At 49.6% G+C, this 23,463-nt stretch overlaps 1 protein-coding gene across 1 annotated transcript in view; it reads right to left on the bottom strand.

Annotated features, from left to right (window-relative positions):
- The window catches only part of LOC133342590 (A disintegrin and metalloproteinase with thrombospondin motifs 20-like), a 160,991-nt gene that overhangs the window by 13,199 nt on the left and 124,329 nt on the right, over positions 1–23,463 (bottom strand). Inside the window, 9 exon segments of the mRNA XM_061551813.1 lie at positions 8,169–8,354; positions 12,445–12,627; positions 15,377–15,544; positions 16,034–16,351; positions 17,314–17,484; positions 18,922–19,023; positions 21,039–21,161; positions 21,851–22,015; positions 22,789–22,959. Coding sequence (XP_061407797.1) covers positions 8,169–8,354; positions 12,445–12,627; positions 15,377–15,544; positions 16,034–16,351; positions 17,314–17,484; positions 18,922–19,023; positions 21,039–21,161; positions 21,851–22,015; positions 22,789–22,959 — 1,587 coding nt within the window.

Below are 23,463 nucleotides of genomic sequence, written 5' to 3'. Positions count from 1 at the left end.
GTCGTCCAAAGATCATAAAGCGCCATACAGTAAATGTTAAAATGTCAACACTGTATGTAAAATAGAAAGAAAAAAACTCAACACATTAGTCAATAACACTGTTGTGGCCTTCAAAGGAAAATTCTATAATGGGTGACGATTGTGGCAACGGCCCTTCATCACAGCACATAAATGAAACGTCGCCAAATATATATTTTCTCTTTTAAGGGCCCTGTGTTGTTGACTAATGTGTCGAGCGTTGCTCTGAGTTGTGCTGTGTGCACCGCTGGCAAATAATCACAAATAAGATAAATTGGGGCAAACAAAACATTCAACTGGATAGAAAAAATAATGAATGTCCAATGGACGTGCCTCTTTCGCGTGACTTTGGCCATCCCTTCGCGCTGCCAGACCCAACTTCAGCTCTCACGTTCACTCTTCTACGTTTGTTCCACGCCACGAAATACACAAGCAGGTAACGGCACCCCACTCACGTACCGTGAGTCAAACAGCTCGCCGCACCGCCCAATGGGCACGGTTGGCTACATACGGTGCGAAAGAAGTTCAACGTACACAGCAGCGTTCTGATCGTACGTGATTCCAGTCGCATTTGGTTCAACGCAAGCAAATACTGGACCGGATTCGATATTCAGTGTCTCATTAGCAGAGTGATGCTCGCTTGAAACCAATTCTGGTGAACCGACAGCTGGTCGTGGTTGAGGACCCTCTCTGTTAGATATGGGGCGATGCCAGGGCAGGATTCAGATTGTGTAGGCTCCTGGGCTACAGGTACTGTGAGGCACCCAGTAATACTAACAACAAATAAAGGTCAGCATTTACAAAATGAAATAACTTTTCGCTTCATCTCTGGAGGCCCCTCCAGCGGGCAGAGGCCTCTGGGCTGTAACCCCGAAAGCCCCCTCGCCTTAATCCGGCCCTGGTGGACGCTAATGATTATTTTGTATCATGTCTGTGGAAGAGCGTGGACCTTTTAAATCCTTCCACGGCCGCTTGCTTACAAGGCAATCCCATTTGTTGTATTGAATACCCCTATACAAGCGTAACTCCCCTTTGAACTGCCCTGTGGCCTGTGCACAGGAGCTCTCCGAGGGGTTCATTGACAATCCTTTGTGCGGCTTCGCCGTGAATCTGTATGCAGCGCTTCCACAAAGCAGCCTCATCTCTTTCCGAATGTGCCATTGCTATCCACCCTGCGTTGCTTGGCAATATATACTGCTCGTGACAGTGGTCCGAGACGTCCCACTCCTGCAAAGTGTGTTTCGAAGTGATTACTGAGCAGAGAGCAGCAGGGATATAGGCTCAGATATAGATCATTATCATTACGTATGTAATGTATGTTGACGTTCTTTCGCACCGCACGTAGGCTGCCGCGCAATTCGGAGGTGCGAGGAAATCATCGTCAGCCGTGATCCATTTACTGCTGGATTAAGGTCCGTCCAAGCTGCCGTCATGAGCTGATTCCATCGCTCCATCTCTTTACAGTGGGCGCGCTGTCTTGGGCGCCTTCCCTCCCTTGTCTGCCACTCCATTTTCAGTCTCTAACATCGGCCATAATCCAATCAAGTGACACGTCCTGCCCAAGCCCAATTGCTTTTCTTGACAGTGAGGATGGTGTTTTAACCTTGCACGCATTCTCAAATACACGTGTCTCGTTTTGTCTCTCAGTGTATTTGTAAGCACGCACCCATCCATGTATATATTATATATATGTGCACTCCACGCTGGTTTGATCTGTATTCCTATCCATGCATGGCAAAGGATAGAGGGCGTCATGATGGTGAGATGTCAACTGCCTCGCTTGGTATGCAGGAGGTCGTGGGTTCGATCACAACCCTGACGCCTGCAGTGTATTAGGAGTCTGCGTGTTCTCCTCGTGGTCGTGTGGATCTATCTCCGGGTTCTCCGGGTTCTCCAGTTTTCCCCTCCACGTTAAGAATCAAGCGTCCATTTAGAGTATCTGTCTGTTATACATTTCCACACGATGAGCCACTTCGTTGAGCTATCATTTGTGATGGCCAGGCCGCTTCTGACAAAGAGCTCCTGAAGCTCAGCGGGCCTTACCTGGTTCAAATAAAAATACAACAGTTTAGTTTAGACACGATGGGGCCAAGCGGCCTCGGACTAACGGCCAAGCGAGTGGGACCCATGGCGTGCCCACACGCTGAGTGGTTTGCCAGCCACCCACGGCAGCAGCGTTCCTGTAAATCCTCCACTCCTCTCCCAGTCCTGCTCGCGGCTGGACACAGCCCAAGTCCCGTCTGCCCGAAGTTTACTCGTTCAAGATGTTATTCGAAGCTGGTATGCAATCGGCAGATGTGCGCAAAAAAAAAAAAAGTGTGAAATACGACTGCGTAGGTTTTATTTTTATTTTACGCGGCCTTGCCGTAACGGCTCTCCGATGTGTCCAACGTTCCGCTTCGGTTTCCGAAGAAGTTCTCGGCACGTGCGGCAGAACGTCGGACGTTGTGTGGGACAACCCGCGGGCGTGACCGGACAACGCACGGCACAGCCAAACCTCGTGCAAAGTCCACATGGTGGTAAAACAATCATCATGATATTGCTTGGACATTAATTAACCATGAAAAGGACCACTGAGGCTCGATAATCTATTTAAGCAGGATCCTGAATAGGAACGTTTGGTCAGCCTTGTTATGCATATTTTACACGTGGAAGGTAACTCGAGTAGAGAGTACACGGGGACAGACCGAACGTTAATGACGACACAAATCGTCGCACAGTGATCCGTGCTGTTACCTACTGGCCACCGCGTGACTCAAGAGGTTTCAAGTCACACACATGATTATGACCACTGAGCGAACCGATTTCTGGTAAAGAGCAAAGATTCCTCTGGGCACGTGATGCAACCGAGCACGGCAACACGGACGACGATCTCTCACGCAAAAAAGGAGCGCAAACCCTTCCACAAGAGGGCAGTGCGATGCCATTCATCACGCAGAGTCGCCAAAGGTCCCGTTGGCACTGCTGGTGGGTCGTGTGACCTCCCGTCACGGCGGGAGTGTAGTAGCGGTCAGCGCGCTGCGCTTCGAACCTGGCGACCCGGGCTCGATTCTCGCTCGATTCCCAGCACCAATGACGATTGTTTGAATCGGTCCTGGGCCTCCCCTAGGTCAACTCAGCCTCAAATGAGTATCTGGTGCGGCGTGTGGACATTGCCGCTCGGGAGACAAAGGCGGCCATCGCTTCGTGTGCCGTGCCGACCTTCATAGGCGCTACTCGCGAACAGCACTTGCTCCTACGGTCCGTGAAGGCCTATACGGGGATCTTTGTTTTTCGACAAATTCAGCTGAGGCTTGCCTTGCTGCCTATCCGGTGCCGTGGGCAATTTGTCTGATCCAGTGCGATGGATCAGTGGAACGCCATGCATTCTTACCACCAGCACTGGGCGAATGCAAATACAAATTCCTTCTTCAGTATACTGTCCATGTTGACATGGAGAAATACTGTACGGTTAGAAGCTATGCCTCACTGTCAGCATGGTATGAGGAGGCCCTCAGCCGGCAGTGGATTGACAAACTTAACCACGACAGTCCACACGAGTGCACCGATGCTGTATCGATTCTCACGTGGAAGTGACATCACAATAGTGGGACGTGAGGACCATGAGCGATGCACTTAATCATAAATGCAAAGCTTCTTTTTTTCCTAAACGAAGCTTCAAAGTCACGTGTGATGGCTCAGAACACACGTATGTATGTTGAACTTCTTTCGCAACCTACGTAGCGCCAGCCGTGCTGATCGGAGGTGCGGTGGAAGGACAACAAACTAAACACACAAAGGAGTTCTAAAGAAATGAGTTGTCAATCTAGATTTAAAAGTGCATCGCTCCAGTGGCTTCCCATATCAGAGGAGCTTTCGAGACGGCCGCAGGAGTGCACCTCAAAGCGTGCAATGCAGTGACCGTCTTTGTTCGATGGGCTGGACAAAAAGCCGCTGGGAGGATGCCCCTTCGCGTCATGGTTTATGCATCTACAGCGAAGACAACCGTTTCATGGACTGCATTTTCCTTTTTAATGCAGTGAATACATGAGCTGTGACAATACCACGCTACAGATTATTCGAGCCCTCTCTCTCTCTCTCCCAAATAAAGCCACGCGAACGTCTCTTGGCGGCTCGGCGAGGGAGAAAAAACCCCCACAAATGGTGGCAGCGGCCACTTTGCGTCCACAATGACCGCGCGGACGCCTCACCAACCCTCGGAGAGGCTAAATTCCCGCGCCGTGACTTCACCGTGACCTGGGGTGACCCGTCAGACAAGCGGGGGGGGGGGGGAAGGCGGGGGGGGGGGGTGGGAGCACGTCGTTTCTGCCGTACAAGGGAGGCACGTTCCTCTGGCTCGTCAAGCTCTCTCGCTCTTTCTCTCTGGCACGGACCGAGGGCCCACGCGGCGAAGGATTTTTGGAAATTGCATTTGCGGTGTAGAGTTTCCACTGCAGATTTAGCGCCAATTTTTTTTTGTTTGGGAGGGAGCTTAAACATACGGGATCGTTAAAAATAACAAACAAAAAATTGCTTTGGCCGAGGGGATGCATGATTTGCAGCCTGATGTTGGAATTGATGATGAATCAGTGCTGAATTGTTTGAAATGTTTTTGCTAGTAATGTGCCAAAAGGACGCTGCTGTTTTTATAATTGTTATGAAAGGAATATGTAAAGCTTTGGTGCCTACCACACTGCATTACTACACTCATCCTAATACCAGAACCCTAACCTGTAATCTGTGCATCAAGCCATACAGGTTTATAAATCATGACTCAGACTACACTGCCAGTTTTCAACAATAATAAGTCCAAAAATCCCATCCTTTAAAGTATTTTCTTTATAAAACGTTCATCTTGTCATTTATTTTACAATGCCATCTATTTTACCAGAAAAAGCCTCGTCAAGTCTCGGTACATTGTTATCAGGAGAATTCTGCAATTCGGTTGCCGAGTTTCACAAATCTACACCGTCCACTCACGCTCACCTCCAAAGCGTTGCATTACAGGCGTGTGCGCTGCTGCCGCACCAGGCTAGAAAAGGTTAAAAAGCACAGGTGCAGTCCTGCAATTACCCCGCTTGAAAAGGCTGCTGGAGGAATGACCTCTGGAGGGCATTTGGCCTAATCTTCGACAGGACCCGCACGATAAACCACCACACGCGACCTGCCCATCGACCAAGGCTGACGTCATGGAGTCGACATTGGGGAGGACCAAATCTTCCAGGGGGTGTGGGGGTTCCCCCCCAGAAAAAATATCTCAATCTGAAAACGAATTTCCTGCCATTTCCTGCCTAAAATATTTTTAAAATTCACTAACACATAGGATGGATTTTTTTTTACAATAATGTCTAATAGTGTATTGTATTACATTGCTCTGTTTTTTTACCTTTTCTTGTTTCATTGTATGTAATGGCAGAGATAAGGGATTAATAAAGTACAACCATAACCACAGTCATATAAACAGAAATCTATTTCATAGCAATATATTGGGGGGGACATTTTGAGCATATTTTAATAATATTGGGGGGGGCATGTGTAAATTGTGTGCCCCCCAATATATATTATAATTACGGCCTTACGATCGACTAGCTGTGAGCGAGACCCATTTATACTTCGGGGTGGACAGAGACGTGGGGGAGATTTAAGAAACTTGCCCCATTCATCTTCTTGGTTCTTTCGGTAAAGTCACGTAGAAGGGAAGTAATAAAATAATAAAAAGAAAACATAATAAAATAATTCTCACGACGTTTCGGCCAGAACGCAAGCAGCCGTCCTCAGGTGAAAACCAGGTCTGTCGAGGCGACAGCTTGCGTTGTGGCCGAAACGTCATGAAAATTATTTTATTACTTCCCTTCTACGTGACTTTATCGAAAGAACCAAGAAGATGAATCCCTGCAGTTACGAAAGCTTTAAATCGAAACTTGCCCCATTGTTTCAACTGTCGAACCGGACAGCCCACCTCTGGTTCGCAAGTCCGGTGTGCTGAACATTACACCAAAGCAGCTTCCGGAAGAAAAAAAAAAAACTGTCTGCCCTGCTATAAATTATTTTATACGAAAGAAAAAACACCCCCAAAGCTACCCTACATTCCGATGATTTTGGGGAAAAAAATGATTGATAACCTGATGTCTGCATTGCAAAAAATTGTATTTTAAGATAGATTACTTTCATATAGATATTCAAGTCAATGTCTGAATTCCAGAAAATAAGAGAGAAAACAATACCATCTACCAGAGCCACATTGCCACGTGCCCCCGTGCTGTGGTTGGGCACACACCGATATATATGTGTGTGTATAACAAATGATCCAGGATTTGGTTTATTTTAGTCCACGAGAAGCAGTGATGTTATTCCACATTCTTTTCTTGATGTACACACGCACACACGCGTGGTGCACAAAATGACTCGCTCGCATCTCAGGCCGTCCGCTGTAATGCCCCTCAAAGGACGAGATAACCAGGAGGAAAAACAAACCCGTGCTATTTAATTTCGTTACTAAAGCACTATTGATCCACGACAGAGCTGCAGTTTAGATCTGCCTCTGTCATCAAACATTGCCCGTTCACCTCTTGAACTCTGTCTCATTGCCTCCTCCACCCAGCACGGCGGTTGCTCCCAATGTGTTATTGTCGTATTCCCCCCCCCCCACTCTACTACGACTGTGTGTACCATGAGCACGGTATCGTGTACGTACCTACACGTGTAGAACTTCTTTCGCAACGTGCGTAGCCAGCCGCGATAATCGGAGGTGCCGGATGAAGGACAACAATGTCCATTCCGGATTCTCATAGAGCACTTCTTATGCCACGTGTTCGAGAAGAGCCTGTGGAATGGGCTAACTCTGAACTACCTCCAAGTTCGCCTTCACGTACCCTTTTTCCCCACATAAGCGGGGGGGGGGGGGGGTAACAACCTCTACCATTCTAGAGAGTAATGTTCACATCGTGCCAGTCAAACCGATGTTTCTAATTATTAGAGCTGGAACTCACCCAAATCACGTGAAGGACCAAAATTTAGTGCGATAGTTTATTTTTGTGCAGTCTCTGGCGACTGGACTGAGAACATTAGCGCATTACGGTTTGAGAACCAATGTTAATCATGGGAGGCAGGTGTCTGTATGTTTTACTTCCTTCGCTACCATACGTAGCCAACCATGCTAATCAGAGGTACGGGGGAAGCACAACAAACCAAAGACATGATCTCAGGGATGCCAGCTAAGTCTTTTGAGCTGGCTACTCAACCATTACTGGGTTTTAGTTCCTAGCATGCACTGATATTGACTTAACAGGTTCCCAAAAGGCTAAACACTTCAAAACTTACACGCGTTACAAGGTATGGCAATAACATTCAAGTCAACATCACTCGAGAGCAATGTGGTGGAACTCTTGAAGACCACAAGACCGTGACTTTAAAATCTTACTTCATCATTAGAGAAGATTCAAACTACAAAAATTCCAGTATAGCCTAAGTGTCTACTTGTGTTTATGCATGAAACTGCTTTATTTCCTTACATGGTTGCACTTTAAACTAAATATATAAAGAGCAACAGAGAACGCTCAGTATGAATCCTCAAGTGATCCACCGACCCCAGCAAGCCACTTATTACTGTTGCTGTAACATCGGTTCAATAACGGCAGTGGTTTTTGTTGGATAGCCGCAGCAATGACAACAGTGGGATCAGGAAACCCTGTCTCCATGGTGTACTCCGCGCAAGCCACACGCATAACGACTAACCCTTTCCCGTTCACGTCATCGGAACGGAATCGATTCCGAAAGGGAATCGGAAGTAAAATGTAAATGCGGGAGGGGCTTGCGGCACAGTTTGGCGCCAGCTATCGTAGAGTGCGGACGTGTAGCTACAGTTCTCTGCGGTGAGTACGATGCCTTTAAAAACAGCAGCACTACGCCTTTCGAAATAAAATTAACGCGAACCGCTCGCACGTTCCGAGATTCGGCGGTGACCGGGGACCCACCACGCCACTTGCAGACGTCTCTGAATGGGGAAAGGGTTAATAAAGAATCAGGGACGCAGGGCAGCGTCGGCCCAGTTCTAGCTCACCTCTTATCTCGTCGACACCAAACAAGTTATCGGCAGACGGAGGCGACACGATTTCAGGCGTGCGAGCGACCGGGGGGGAGGGGGCGTGGGGTGCAGGTGTGCCGGTGTTTACCTGGCCCCAGGAGGAAGCCCTCCACCGCGGGCAGCGACCGGCCCGGCACCGTCTCTGCTGCCGCGGCTTCTCCACGTGACCGCAGTCGGCCGGCGGCAGCAGCAGCAGCAGCGCGTCGCCCCGGCCGCCGTCGGCGAGGCAACGCACCTCCCGGTACTGCGTCCCGCGTCCACACGTCGCTGAGCACTGCGCGCGCACGCACGGAGGCACGCAATGAAGACAGAGGTCCCCGCGGAAAGCCTTGAGCAGACTGTAAGGGGGCAAGCGAATGAGAATCCGGATCAGAATAGTTATTTATAGTGGAGGAATCTGATTTGAGCTATAAAGGTCTTTTTCGCAGAGGTCCAGTACGGGCATGGGCTCAGAACGTTACAACAACAAACAGTACAAAAACACGACAGGGGTGCAACGTATAGGAAAGGTAAAACTAATCCTTATAAAGATACAAATAAAACTAAACTATTTTTTTGTATCCTACCAGGTCAAGCCCACTGAGCCATTCACTTATTTTTCAGAAGTGACCTGGCTATAAATGATAGCTCAACAAAGTGGCTTATCATGTGGTCATTTATAGCAGAAAAATCATCTACATAATCTCAATGGAATAGTCAATAAACACAATTTGGAAAGATATATACGTAGACAACATGCAAATTAAATATTGTAACCAGTTACTGAATGCTCCTTTGAACTAATTGTTGCCAATTTACAATAATTCCTGGTCCTACACAGCGATACTTTATAGGATAACATCAGCTCAGATGAAAAAGCTAACTGACTTCACACACCTGAGAAAAATGTAATACATTGGTGAGGCTTTACTAATACTGCAACATTAGATTGTAATTTTAACACGTAGGATTTCGCGATCAATATTATCCATAGAAGGTTTTTTGGGGGTTAGATCACGTAAATATAAATTCGTCGTTAAACCCGCCACCACCCGACACAGCCGATTAGTAAGGTTTGTCACATGAACAAAACCTGCCAGTTAGTTACTAGTACAGCACACCGGTGTCTTGGAGAGGTAGCCCAAAGTGGGTGTGTTGGAGTTGGTTCATATTTACGTGATCTGACCCCAAAAAAAACCTCATGGAAAATAATAGAGTGTGTACAGGCCTCAAATTTCATATATTTATATCATGCGGACTGTTTTGTGTTACAGTTGACGCTGTCAGAAACATGTGTGCGTGTTTTTTACGCAAATAAATTATGAAGCAGGTATGATGTTGGCACTGTATGCACGAGGCATTAAATACTGAAAACCTTCAACCGCTACTTGCGCTTGGCAATGGCGTATTCCCATCGCACGCACAGACACGCAACTAAAACAAGTCCTGTCTGAGGGGGTGGGTAGCTAGCACCACGCTCGGCCGCCTTTGTCTCCCCAGTGTTGATGTTTACGCATCGCACCAGGTACGCATTTGAGGCTGAGTCGACCGAGGGGAGGCCCAGGAACGATACAGATAATCGTCACCGGTGTTGGCCGTGAGCGCGGCAAGTTAACCGCTGCACCACCGCTCCCCACCACACGCACGCGAGGACACTTTGCGCAGGCGGAGAATCCCTGAAGCCTGAACAATCATCGATTCACAAGCCCTGCCATTGACCACTGCTCAGTGCTACTCACCGCTGCCAAGCCACGAACCAAAGAAAGTGCATGTACTTGTTTATAACTAAAAATGCAAAAAAGCTAAATAAATAAAAATGTGGTTGCTAAAAATGACAGCACGGTGGTTGAGCAGGGTGAGCGTAAAATGCTAAATGTCTTTAAAATATAACTTTAAACACTTACAAACATACAATCCCCATGATGAGTGCACCAAGTCATTTGCCACCAGGGGAGAATGAGGGTAAATCCAATAGAAAGCCTGCAAAGGAGACTCGTATATGTGTACCGGTACGTACGGTGCGAAAGAAGTTCAACACACGTAAGCATATTTCTGAAACGCATGTGCGTACATTACAGAGTCTAACTGCGTGAGACTTGTGTGAGACTGGATGACGCGTTCTCCGCTGGTTAAGCACAAGGGGTGTTTGTGGTGCTTTCACGCCACCGATCTTTCCGCTACCGCTTCAGAAACAGATCACAGCTAGCCATAAAAAAAAGACGGTCATCTCATCACGCACACTCAGATGCGCTTCTGCGGCCGTCTGGAACGCTCTTCTTTCCGATATTAAGGGTGCCACTGGAGCTATGCACTTTTAAATCGTCCGAATTGAAAACTCATTTATGTAGAACTGCTTTTTGTGCTCAGTTCGTAGTCCTTACCCCCGCACCTCCGATTAGCATGGTTGGCTACGCGCGGTGCGAAAGAAGTTCCACACACCGTACGTACATACGTGGACTTGCTTTATACTTAATGACGCGTTCTCCACTGGCCTAGCACAAGGGGCGCTTGTGGTGCTGGCACGCCACCGATCTTGCCGCTACCGCTTCAGAAACGGACGGCGGAAGTTGACACCCAGTTCCCCCTGCCAGGGAAACCTGAGCCAGCCCCGCGGCCAGCTACAGGAGTGCCAGCGTTGTGCGAGAGCTGGCAGCGATAGATGCCGCTTAATCCTACTTAATGCACTGGCTGTTGTGATGGCCAAGCAGCAAGGCTTGCCCGCGGCAAGCAGCCAAGCAGATATATTCATCATCATCATCATCACCTGTCATTATCATCGTCATTACATTCCCCACCATCACTGAATATCATCATTATCATCATCACCGTCGTCATGATAACAGTATTGCTTTGTGAACCGTCATCGTGCGCATTGCTATTTTCATTTGTATCGGCATTGCGTTTAAACATCGTCTCCGTCATAATTTCTTTCATCAACAAAATCATAATTTGTCATCATATCAATAACCGTCATCATCGTTTTTAAAAATAATGATCATGATTTACAATTAAACCAATAATACCAAGCACACTTTTAAACTTCACATGACCAAATGATGCCTGCTTTGTATAACAATTCAGCTATTCAAACTTTGTTTCACTCCCATAATAAATGTTTAAAACATTTCAAAACTTCTACGTTAATTTAAATTCATCTTTGCCACTGTGCCACACACACACACACAGACACGTACACGCACACAGACACGCACGCGCACCCTTCGCTCGCTGCTTCTTTAAGAGATAAATCAAACAATGGGGGGTCACAGCAACGGGAGTCGTTCTGTCAGCTCGAACTCCTCCGCTCCCTGTTGCCATCCCATGACATTTCCATCGTGCGTCTAAAATTAACAGCGAGACGAAACGGAGGTGGGTGAGTGTGGGTGGGTAAAGGAGAGGGGGGGGGGGCAAACCTTCCAGTGCCCAATCGTATCGGTGCCCCCTCGCAAGGGCAGTCAAAGCGGCAAGTGACATTTTCATCAACCCCTTTGCGGTTGGCAGGAAACCTCCCCTGAGATCGTTATCTGCTATCCCGTATCCTGAATGCCAGGTTCGGTACAGAGCCTGTCGCACCCTCCCCCCAGCCTCCCACTGATAAAATGTGGATAAGGAAGGTTTAGCATGTGAAGGGTGGGCCCAGTGCCTCGGTGTCTCCCATTGTACGGCCCAAGATAACGGCAGGGCCCTATGCATCCTGTGTCTGCACTCTGTCGGGCGAACTACTGCTGACATTCGTGGAAATGTTCATCAAGGTCAACGGTGGCATTTTAGAAATTGCAATTTTTTGTTGTTGCAATGATTTGCATTTTTCCCCCATCATCAGCTGCAGATAACTGCAGTTTTATGTTTTACCACCACAGTTTTTTTTTTTTTAAATATCACTCATGCATTACTGCTATCATGAATATTACTCTCTCACTACAGGAAAAACTTGGCCTTTGTTAAAAAGAGATCTCCAGTGAAAACGCCACGTGATGATGATATTAACTATATAATAACGAACAATATAATGACGTATCATATGTAAACTATGAGACAATCATTGGTGCCATTGCATTTACATAAAAAATAATCATCACAACCACTACTCAACACAATTGGCATATATTTGAATATTTACTCCAGTAAATAATTGTATCCCATTACCAAATGCCTGGAAACATATTCGAAAACGAAGGTGCCGTTCGTTACGATGACCTCTGCCCCACCGTATTCGCCCGATGTCTTACCACCTCTTTAAGGTCTATATTTGCTCACGGGGAGAGAAGGGGATATTGGGTATCCTCCACCGTTCCTGCCACTCCCTCTCGGAAATGCGCTCCTCATTATCCGTGCACGCAGCCCCACAGCGGCGGTAAGCAGGAGACGGGTGGCGCGGCTCGTACCGGGCTCCAGGACGAGCGGTGCCACACCCCGGGGCTCACGCAGGGGCCCTCGTCGGCACAGGCTTCGGCTGGCGGCGGCCGCGTTGCTGCGTCGCACCGCGTCTCGGGGAGCGGCTGTCCCTCCGGAGACTGGCAGAGCACGAGGCGCGTCCGGACGCCACCGCCCCCGCAGGATCGAGAGCACTGTGTCGCAAAGACAAGCGAGATCGCCCGCCACCCCCCACAGAGCTGTTTAAGGCGCCGCCGTGGCGAGGTGTTAACTACCTCGCCTGATATGCAGGTGGTCGTGGGTTCTTTTTTTTTTACGATCAGTGGAAACAAGAAGATGCGCGGTGTATTCGGCACTTTGCTTCGTTCATCATTTCGTAATTTTTTTTAAATTTAAATTGAAAATTTTTAACTTTGCTTTATGTAAACCCCCACCTCTCGCTCACTCTCTCGCTCACTCTCTCGCTCGCTCTCTCTCTCTCTCTCGCTCTCTCTCTCTTGCTCTCTCTCGTTCTGCACGCAGCCCTTCTTGCAGTCCGACGGCCTCCGACGGGTAGCTCATATCAGCATGGGTTCAATCCTGACCCTTGATGACACCTGCGTATTTGGAGTTTGCGTGTTCTCCCCGTGGTCGCGTGGATTGTTCTCTGGGTCCTCCAGTTTTTCACTCCACATTTAGAAGCAACACGCATTGAGATTATTTGGCTGCTATGAATGTCCACGTGATAAGCCACTTCGTCGAGATGTCATTTATGGCCAGGTCACTTCAGTGGGCACACAATGGGGTGAGTGGCAAGAACTACACCAGGCCGCCTTTGTCTTCCCAGTGCTGATGTTTACATACCGCATCAGATACTCATTTAAGGCTGAGTCGACTTCGGGGAGGCCCAGGACTGGTTCAGATAATCGTGACTGGTGTTGGCTGGAAGCAGGGATTGAACTCAGGTTGCCGAGTTCGTAGCGCAGCATTCCAACTGCTCACTACTACTCCCGCTACAAAGACAAAAATCCCCCGTATAGCCTTAACAGACTGTAGGGGCAAGTGCTGTTAGCGAGCACCTATGAAGGCCGGAACGGTACACGAGGGGGTGGGTGGCCAGGACCACGCTCGACCGCCTTTGTCTCCCCAGTGGCGATGTTTACACACTGCACCAGGTACTAATTTGAGGCTGAGTGGACCTAAGGGAGGCCCAGGACCGGTTCAGATAATCGTCACTGTTGTTGGCCGTGAGCGGGAATCATAGTGCAGCGCGCTAACCGCCGCACTACCGCTCCCGCTACACACACACACATGCGCTGCATCACACACATACACACGTATAGCAGGATTGAGAGCAGTGCATCACAAAGACACACGCACAGCATGTGGCTAGAGACAGGGACCACCACCCCCCACAGTGAAGCATTCCTGAATACATAATTTGCGGTATATTAAAGTCTATCACACATTGGTGAAGGCCTTCCCATGCCATGTCAGTCATGGGGGTTATTTGATCGTCCTTCACGCTGGCTCGAGCGGGATGGTGAAGATGCAGCCCAGGAGCCGTTGAGACATCGCTCGGCACCGATGTTAGCTGTGGCTAGGAGTTAAACTCGAGGGCACCACAGTAGCGAGATGTTAACTACCTCGCCTGGTATACGGGAGGTTCGTGGGTTCGATCGCAACCCTGATGCTTGTATATTTCGAATATCCGTCTCTCTCGCTGTGGTCGCGCGGATTGTTCTCCGGGTCCTCCGGTTTTGCTCTCCACGTTTAGAATCAATGCGCGTTTAGAGGATCTGGCTGCTATAATCGTCCACACGATAAGCCACTTCGTTGAGCAATCATTTGTGATAGCCAAGTCACTTATGAAAAAGAGCAATATAGCTCAGTGGGTCTTACCTGGCAAAATAAAACGCGTAGCTTAGTAAATCAGGTTGCCAGGTTTGTAGGGCAGTGCGCCCATACGATGTTTTAATTTACTTGTACTGGCCATATAAAGAGAACGGTGACATGAAAGCTTTACCACCACAGGTGGCACTGATTTGTGCTCTGTTACATAAACGGCCAGATGTGTCTCCTGTTACGAAGGGCAGAGTCGCTGTGTTGAAAACGAGCGATGGAAAATGTCGTGGAACTGCCCTGGAACTAGCCGTGATGATTGTGCCTTTCGTGCCACAGATGTGTTTGCAGAAAGGCTATTGTGAACACAGGGGCTCATACTTGTTATGCTTTGTCGTTCTCGAGTTAAAAACTTAATGACAAAGATTTTTCAATACAATAACAGTGGCACAATGGAAAATGCATCTATCAATAATTAAACATTGGTATAATTACGAGTAAAAAAAAAAGATATCTTTTAACTTATCAATCCACGCATGTGTTTCTCTCGTAAGCAATCATAACCAACCAATCACCTGCTCTCCAGGCCAGGTCACGCTAACTCTTGGAAAATAAACTGGCACTTTCAAAGGGGCATTTGTTTGCAAATTCTGCCACATTGTATCATCCTTGTATTTCTGCTGTTTATTGAGGTGTGAGTGGAATGATGGGGGGTATTAATCGAAGATAGTTTACTCACCTTGGATGTATGTGTCTTTACGCCTATTATTTTTAGAGCAATGTTGTGCAATGAGATATTAACCTGCAATGAATATATACCAAGTATCTTGGATAATTTGATTAGCCATAAACACACGTGTTCGATAATCCGGTAAGACTAAGTCATGCATGAGGCGCATTCGGTGGTATCATGCTGTCCTTTCCTGAATCTATTGGCTGTGTACTACGTCGCTCAGTGCTTGCTCTGTCACCCGGATTGCCTCTTTTGTTTAATGCTGTTACTGAGCAAGCCATTGTTTTAATTTATTGAACAGACGCCGTAAAAGCCATCGACGTGGCTGCCACGCCCTGCGCAAGCGCGCGAGCGAGTGTGGGGAGCGGGTCCCGCGTGCTCGCTCTCACCGCGCTCCACGTGCCGAAGTTCCACAGGGCGCACGGCTGCTGCTGCTGGCAGGGCCTCATCTCCGGCGGCCGTGAGTTTTGGTCGCAGCGATCGCCGGGCTCGCCGTCGGGGTCCTGGCAGACGACGAGGCGTCGCTGGACGCCGCCGTCGCCGCATGACTGCGAACACTGCGGGGGGCGTGCGGAAGGTCGGGCCGGCGTGGCGACAGACAAACGTTTCAGAACGCAGGCCCGCAGTCTTTTTGCTCCGATTCACAATGTCGCTAGCGAACTGTGGACCCGCGGACTCAGAGCAAACGTTTGTATTAATGTATGTTGGACTTCTTTCGCGTGTTGGTGAAGGTTCATTTTTGCCACATTTTTTCTTAAAGCGAAAAACTCTGAATTGCGTCACAACAACAACCCAGTGATGTTACTGTGACGTCAAACCCATCCGGCTTCGTACTATGCCAATGCAGTGATGTCACGAGTACCATGACACAGCACCTGACTGATTTTTCTTTTAAAATAACGTTTTTCTTATTAATATTCTCATATTGTGTAGCTTGGGACACAGCCAAGGTTTATGCATCTGCAAGCCAACATGCATTACGTACTACGCGCACACGCACGCGGCCTTGCCGTTAGGGCCGCAGATAAAAAAACAAAACAACTCACGGGTCCCCAAAGCCCAGTCCTCCAGCGGTCAGCGTCATCGATGTCATCAGCAGCAGGAGGAGACGGGAGAGCAGACGAGGGGGTCCCTGCGGGCGCCACCGAGCGTGGGCGCGCGACACCCTCCCTCGAGACGTCCCCTCCGCTCCTACTCCTCGTCTCGGGCGGGCAGGCCTCCGGCGAGCACTCCCGCTCCGAGATGGGGCGCTCTTCCGACTGGCACTCGGTGACGGCGGCGACGGCGTGGACGCCGGTGGGGTCGTCGAGGGGAACGCAGGCCACGTGGCGCGACTCCACGCCACGGCCGCACGTGGCGGAGCACTGAGCGGCAGGGGGGGGGGGGCGTGGTGGGAAATGACGCGCAAGTCAACGGGGACCGTCACGTTTGGTCGCGTGGCAGTGCGGTACGCCGTTGGAGTGCCCGGCCGTCGCACATCTTTATCTCAGATCTTAAATCTCATTTATACCGTGGGGCGCCACGATGGCGAGATGTTAACTACCTCGCCTGGTATGGAGGTCGTGGGTTCGATCCCGACCCTGACGACGCCTGATGTATACGTGGAGTTTGCGTGTCTCTCTCTCCCCGTGGTCGTATGGATTTTTACCATATATAAATTCAAAATGCGTTTAAAGTATTTGCCTGCTATTAAATTGCAGAGGATAAACCACTTCGTTGAGCTACCATTTGTGGCCAGGTCGCTTTTGAAACATAACTAGATAGCTCAGTGGGCCTTACCTGGTAAAAAAAATAACTTTCTAGTTGAGTTTGGAATGCATTTCTCACTGCGGTCATTAATGCAGGACGCCGACGGCGAGCCCAGCAAACGCTGCGACCAAAACTCATCCTACTTCATCCAAGATGCCTAGCCAGCGTGGAAGAGTAGGCAAAATACTCTCTAGAGGGGCTTTATATCACAGCTGCCGGAGACGAGGCCCTGCTAGCGGCAGCTGTGCACCCTGGGGAGTGGTGAGAGGGACCGTGCAGAACCCGCTCTCCCGCGCACTTGCACAGGGCGGGGCGTCCGCGTCGATGGCTACACGGAATCTTCTTCTTGGTTCTTTTGGTAAAGTCATGTAGAAGGGAAATAATAAAATAATAAAAATAAAACATAATAAAATAATTCTCACGACGTTTCGGCTACAATGCAAGCAGCCGTCCTCAGGAATCTGTTAATGAATGAACACGATGGTTTTGCCAGTAACATCATCGGGGTGGGGGGTGGTAGTTAGATGCTGGGTGCGGCGAGGGGCGCATGGCTGGCGGAGAGCTCAGGGGGTCTCACCGGGCTCCAGGCGGAGGCTTGCCACCGCGTGCACGGCCCCGAGGAGCAGGCCTCGCGCTCGTGCGGCCGGGGCAGGTGGGCGCACGCCGCCGCCCCCTCGGCCACGTCGCCGTCCGCGTCGCGGCAGCTCACGTAGCGCTCGCGAACGCCCTCCCCGCATGAGCGCGAGCACTGGGGTGAGATGGGGGCAGTGGGGGGGGGGGAAGCAGAACCTCCGATTAGCGCGGGCAGGCTGTGTATGGCACGTACATACATTACTGGACACCGTGGATCAGGGCCATCGGGCAGGATAAGGCCATTGAAAATAAACCATTGAAAATTGAGCCCTATGAAAATAAAGCGATGGATATCTGACCTGTGATAAATAAGCCCGCGGCAAAGCATGTCTGTGACAGCAGACTTTTGAAAAGTAAAACCAGGAATATTGAAGCTTTCAAAAACACAACTGTGAATACCCAAAGCATGAATGCCAGATCCACGATTGCCATCCCATGAACAATAGTACTGTCCGAATACTTGAATCATGAAAACCAGACAGATGAAAACAACACCTACTTTTTTCGAAAGAGACTATGAAAACCATACCCATTAAAAACGGAACCATGAATATCAGACTGTTTACCATAGAGGCAAGGACACTCTCTGTTGAATATGGGTCCTGGTATATCTTAGCGATCTCTTTTCCGCTTCTGTTTAAACAAGCCGACGGACTGTATAACATTCTAAATGGACTTGCCCGGGCCTATCTATCTCCCCTCACCCCATCCAGGGTACTTTGTTCATCCAGTCTGGAGCTGCTCATTCAGCCTAAAATGAAACGCAAGGCAGTGGGGTCAGCGTGCCTAACAATCTGCAGCTCCCATGGAGTGGAACGCACTCCCACTAGACAGTTGTCAACTTAAGTCCCTTACTCTATTTAAGTCATTTTTAAAAACCCCAAAAAATGTGTTTACTACGGCCAATAATTGAGTTGACCTTGGATCGGGGCATGCGTTCAGATTATTTATATGATTTGGCTGCTATAAATGTCCACGTGATAAGCCACTTCGTTGAGCTATCATTTGTGTCCAGGTCGCTTCTCAAAAAGAAGCTCATAGCTCAGTGGGCTTTGCCTGGTATAAAACAAAAAACATTGTTTCGTTTTATTTGTATATTTTTTTAGTGATTTGTTTACCTTTTCTATACTTTGCACTGCTGTCGTGTTTTTGTACTGTTTTTTGTTGCCCTATTGGACATCTGTGAAAAAGAGCTTTATAACTCATCGGATTCCTCCAGTATAAACAAATATTCTGCTTCTGATGTGTCCTGCGAGGGGCATTTTTTTGTTATAGCTGCTGCCTCGTACAGCGTTGTGAGATGCAGTTTTGCACGAACGACGCTGCAGGAAAAATTGTGTAGTGGGCTCCACAGAGGCGCAAACTCGAACTTGGAGGCAACACATTAATTCTTAACGTGTTGGTACTGACGCTAACCATAGCGTCAGTACCACCCTTCCCTCGGCACTGGCGCTACACTACAGAGACACTATACACGCCACTATAAATATATAAGAGTAATAATAATTATGATTAATGCAGCAGGGAAAGTGGCATCAAGGTGAGTACTCACGTCGGTCCAAGAGCCGAACCTCCACTGCGTCTGGTCCGGGTGGGTCGGATGCCCTGGTGTGCTGGGCACCACGGGCAACGCACACTCCGCCACCGTGCATTCCTGTGTTGGGGCAGAAAGAGCGACGGGCCACTTAAATAAGTCCATCTGAAATAATTGTCTTCTCAATCGTCATCGCGTTAGAGTGATGGGACGGACGTCATTATTGTGGCTGAAAATGCAACCCTGCCTGGCTGTCTGTTATGAAAATCTAGCGTGTGGGCCCAGCCAATAAATTTCACTATTCACTGCCACGTGACCAATGCGTTTGTTCGATCTCATCGACGGTGCTTGCGTGATAAGCTCTTAAAATATCAGTGGTTGTTTTATGTAATTTAATCCGTACCAACAGAGTTTTTCCACATCTGGTGGTGAAAATTTATATGAATTCCATGGGCTATTTAAAATTTTAAGCATTTGCCGGTTCTCATTTCCTTTATCAGTGGGAACCCTCTAACTGTAGCACTAGTCGATATCCCAGGCAATCTTAAGTACGTACTCAATAATAATCAAGTGTCATTGTGTATCTTAACTTCACGTAGATTTGTTTATTGTTTTTCCCGCCCCCAATGTTGTCCCATCGACACGAGATGACGTATAAATGCAGATCTCTCGCAGCGCAATCCTACATGTCGTGACAACTCCACAGGGAAGTGGATTTCGCAGAGCTGCCTCTGAGAGCCCTACAAGTGACCCCTGGTCCACGCAGTGGTGAGCAGCACTTTCCCATCCGCGCCGTCACAAAGAGTAATGTCCATCGCACGATCGTCAAGCTGATTTTTAAAAATAAATATCAAGAGTAAAACATTTTTTATAATCAACGTTTTTGGGTTTAGATCGCGTTATTTATAAATGTGTCATAACCCTCCACCACCCGACACGGCCAATCAGTAAAAAAGTGTCACGTTGACAAAAGACAAATAGTTCACTGCTTTAGCCCACCAGTATGTTGAAGCGTGAAACCACAACGCTTCAACACACCCACAACGCTTCAACACACCGGTGGGCTAAAGCAGTGAACTATTTGTCTTTTGTCAACGTGACACTTTTTTACTGATTGGCCGTGTCGGGTGGTGGAGGGTTACGACACATTTATAAATAACGCGATCTAAACCCAAAAACGTTGATTATGAATAATATTGGTCGCGAAAGCCTACGTGTTAAAGTAAAACATTTAGACACACTCAGGGCAGAACCCCATCTCTTTTCACAACGTGTATTTTTTCGTGTGCAGCCACTGTTAGTCTGGGCTGCCACCATCAACTCACGACGATTGAGAACCCACTTCAACCACAGGCAGTCGTTTGCATTCAACCCCAGGGTGTCAGCGGTGCCAGCTCAGCTCTCTGATTCCTGAGCCACACCTGGCCACGTGGCACGCACGTTTAAAGGGGAGACCACACCAACTGACGATGACTGAGCGTTTATAACGAGGAGGTGGGCACGCGCATGGCTGTCAAGCTCCAGCACTGCTGGGGGAAGGGCCTCCGCTACAGAGGAACTCGAAATCACCTCCCTACGGGGTGTTTTTGCCGACTATTCCACGTCTCGACAGAAGTGGCAGTGCCCCCCCACACACCACTTTACGCCTGCTGGTCGACTGGCCGTGTGTGTACCCGTGCGTGCTGCTGGTTGGACAGAAGCGAGTGGATTTGAGGAAGCCCGCATCGACTGCCGCGCCGGGAGATCGACTTGAACTGGTGGCCTCTGCATTGCAATTCCTGGTGGCATCTGTTCGTCAAAGGGCGCCCGTATATATTCGGGACTTCTGAGGAGGACGACTCCACTTGGCATGTGGAGGCTCCCCTTACTGTTGTCCCTTATCCCCCCCTCCCCTCTATATAATAACCGGCTCTCTCTCGCTTGTAGTCCCCACGTGTGTGGGGCAGTGAGCACAATCTCCTCCACATCTACCGACCCAGGAGAGCATTGAGGCCGGGCCTCAGTCCGTGGGGTTTTTGTACCCCCCCCCCCCCCCCCGTGACCCCCCTACTTGTTGCGCTCGGTGCCTTACACTGGACTCTTGTTTTGTTACGAAGGAAAAACGATGAGAAAACAAAGGGGGGTCACCCGTATACCTGCGTGTGGCTGGGCCGGGCGGTGGCGGCGATGCACCGCTCCTCCGCCACCGCTTCCCCTCGCTCGCCCTCGATGCAGCGGATGGCACGCATCTGATACCCGGGGCCGCACGTGGCGGAGCACTGGTGGCAGTTGGCACGTGGTGCCGTGTGTGTGCGTGCACGTGCGTGTACGTGGGCGTACGTGGGTGTACGTGCGCGTACGTGGGCCGGTGTCATTGAGTTGCGTGTCGAACGTAGGCACGTGTGTGCACGTAGGTGCGTGTAGGTGTTTTAGAGAGTGTGCGTTTGCGAATGAGTATAGGTGTGTATGTGTGTGCACATGGAAGAACGTGCACAAATGAGAAACAAAACAACTACAGTTACAATCGGATATAAGCCACACAAATTAAGCCAAGCGATTTTTTGTCATGTAATTGTTGGGCGCTCACTCATAGCACTTGCCCTCACAGTCTGTTAAAGGCTTTTGTATTTTGTTAATATGTTTGGGTAGTGGTGGAACAGTGATTGGGTGGCACGGTTGCAGAGGAGACAAGACAATCAACGGCACACTGCTCTTCTAATGTGCATTTGTGCAAGGGATGCCCCCTCCCCCACCATCCCCCATATTAGTTCGTACGACGTCTTGGCGTAGAACATCCAAATCCGGGCCGTACAAAAGTTGCACGGCCTATGGGGTGGTAAAAAAAGAAAAAGCCTGAAGGCCTAATCACAGACGCTACAGAAATCCTCGAACGCCTCTTCGCTCATAGGAATGCCCACGAGCGCGTGGGCCGTTTGTGTGAGGGAGGGGGGGGGCGGGTGGCCCGTACCGGTCCCCACGGTCCGTCCTGCCACGTGGAACACGGAGGCCCGAGGCAGGCGCGCACGGAGTCCGGCCGCCCGTCCGGGCCGCACATCTCCTCCGACAGCACCGAGTCCCCGGCACGGCACTCGACGTGCCGCCTCGACACGCCGCGCCCGCACGTCACCAGGCACTGCAACCCCGCGGCACGCGCGCAGACACGGCCACCATCAGCCGTGCCTCGGACGCGTGTCCCGACATCAGTCTGACGTTTTCTTTTTTTCTGTTTGTCTGGCTGCCTACATACTTAGGCATCCATCCATCTCTCCGTCTGCGTGTCTGCCTGCCTATCTGCGTCTACACCTGCCTGTCTATCTGGCTAACCCAACGACTTGTCCATCTACCCATCTACCCATGTAATGTTTTGCATCCACTCATCCAACAGTGTGTCTGTCTGTCTGCTTCATACCAAGCTGTCTGTGTCTGAATATCTTTGTCTGTCAATCTGCTTGTATACCAGTTAGTCTTTGTCTTTATGTCTGTCGGTCTTCTTCTATGTCCCGTCAGTCTGTCGATCTTTTTGTCTGTCTCTGTGTCTGTCTGTTTTTATATCAGTCAATCTGTTAGCCTTCCTGTCTATTTCCACGCCTGTCTGTTTGCTTCTGCACCAGTCAGTCTGCCTGTCTCTGTGTCTGTCTGTCTATCTGCTAGTCTGTCTTCCCGCTCAGTCCGTGTGGCTGTCTACAGTAAACGCGAGTTGAGTGTATGTGTGTCTGTATGTTAAACTTCTTTCGCACCGTACGTAGCCAACCGTGCTAATTCAAGGTGCGGGGGAAGGTCAACAAACTAAACACAAAAGAGTAACTTTTCAATGCAGATCACTTAAAAGTGCACAGCTCCAGCGGCTTCCTAAGATCATAAGCAAGAGCGTTCCAGACGGCCGCAGAAGAACGTCTGAAAGGGCACCTTGCTCCAGTCCCCGAGTGTCCAGGCCGGGCAGGGCTGCAGGCCGCACGGCTCCTCGCTGGCGAGACGCTCCGCCAGCCCCGCGCACTCCTCGGGCCGCAGTGGCCTGCCGGCGCCGCTGACGCACGCGGCCTCGCGCGCCCGCACGCCCCCGCCACAGCTCCGCGAGCACTGCCAAGCGGACAGCGCGCCATGGTGGCGTTGTTCGTGGATGGAGATGCTGGGTTTTTGTCGTTGGTTTGTGCTTGTACGTCAAGGAGGTTGCTTTTTTATGTTAAACTTGCTACTACTGATGCTGCGCATGGCTGGGTAATTAAACCAAGTTGACCGGGATTCGAGCACAGAATACGGACCATTAGACCACTACTTACTCTTAGACCCCGAAAGACAAAGATCCCTTGTATAGCTTCAACAGACTGTTGGGGCAAGTGCTGTTAGCGAGCACCTATGAAGGTCAGCACGGCACACGAGGGGGATGCTGGCCAGCACCACGCTGGGCCACCTATGTCTCCCGAATGGAAATGTTTTTCTTTTTTACACATCACACTAGGTACTCAATGTAGGCTGAGTCGACCTAGGGGACGCCCAGGACCGATTCAGATAATCGCCACTGGTGTTGGTGGCCGTGAGAAGGAATCGAACTCGGGACCCCCACTCACACACTCACTCGCCTAC

Source organism: Lethenteron reissneri, chromosome 15 (genome assembly GCF_015708825.2).
Source record: "Lethenteron reissneri isolate LAM-NWPU_2019-01 chromosome 15, ASM1570882v1, whole genome shotgun sequence".
Taxonomy (NCBI): domain Eukaryota; kingdom Metazoa; phylum Chordata; class Hyperoartia; order Petromyzontiformes; family Petromyzontidae; genus Lethenteron; species Lethenteron reissneri.
Note: the sequence above shows the minus strand (reverse complement) of the source record. Positions and strands in the feature narration are given on the sequence as shown.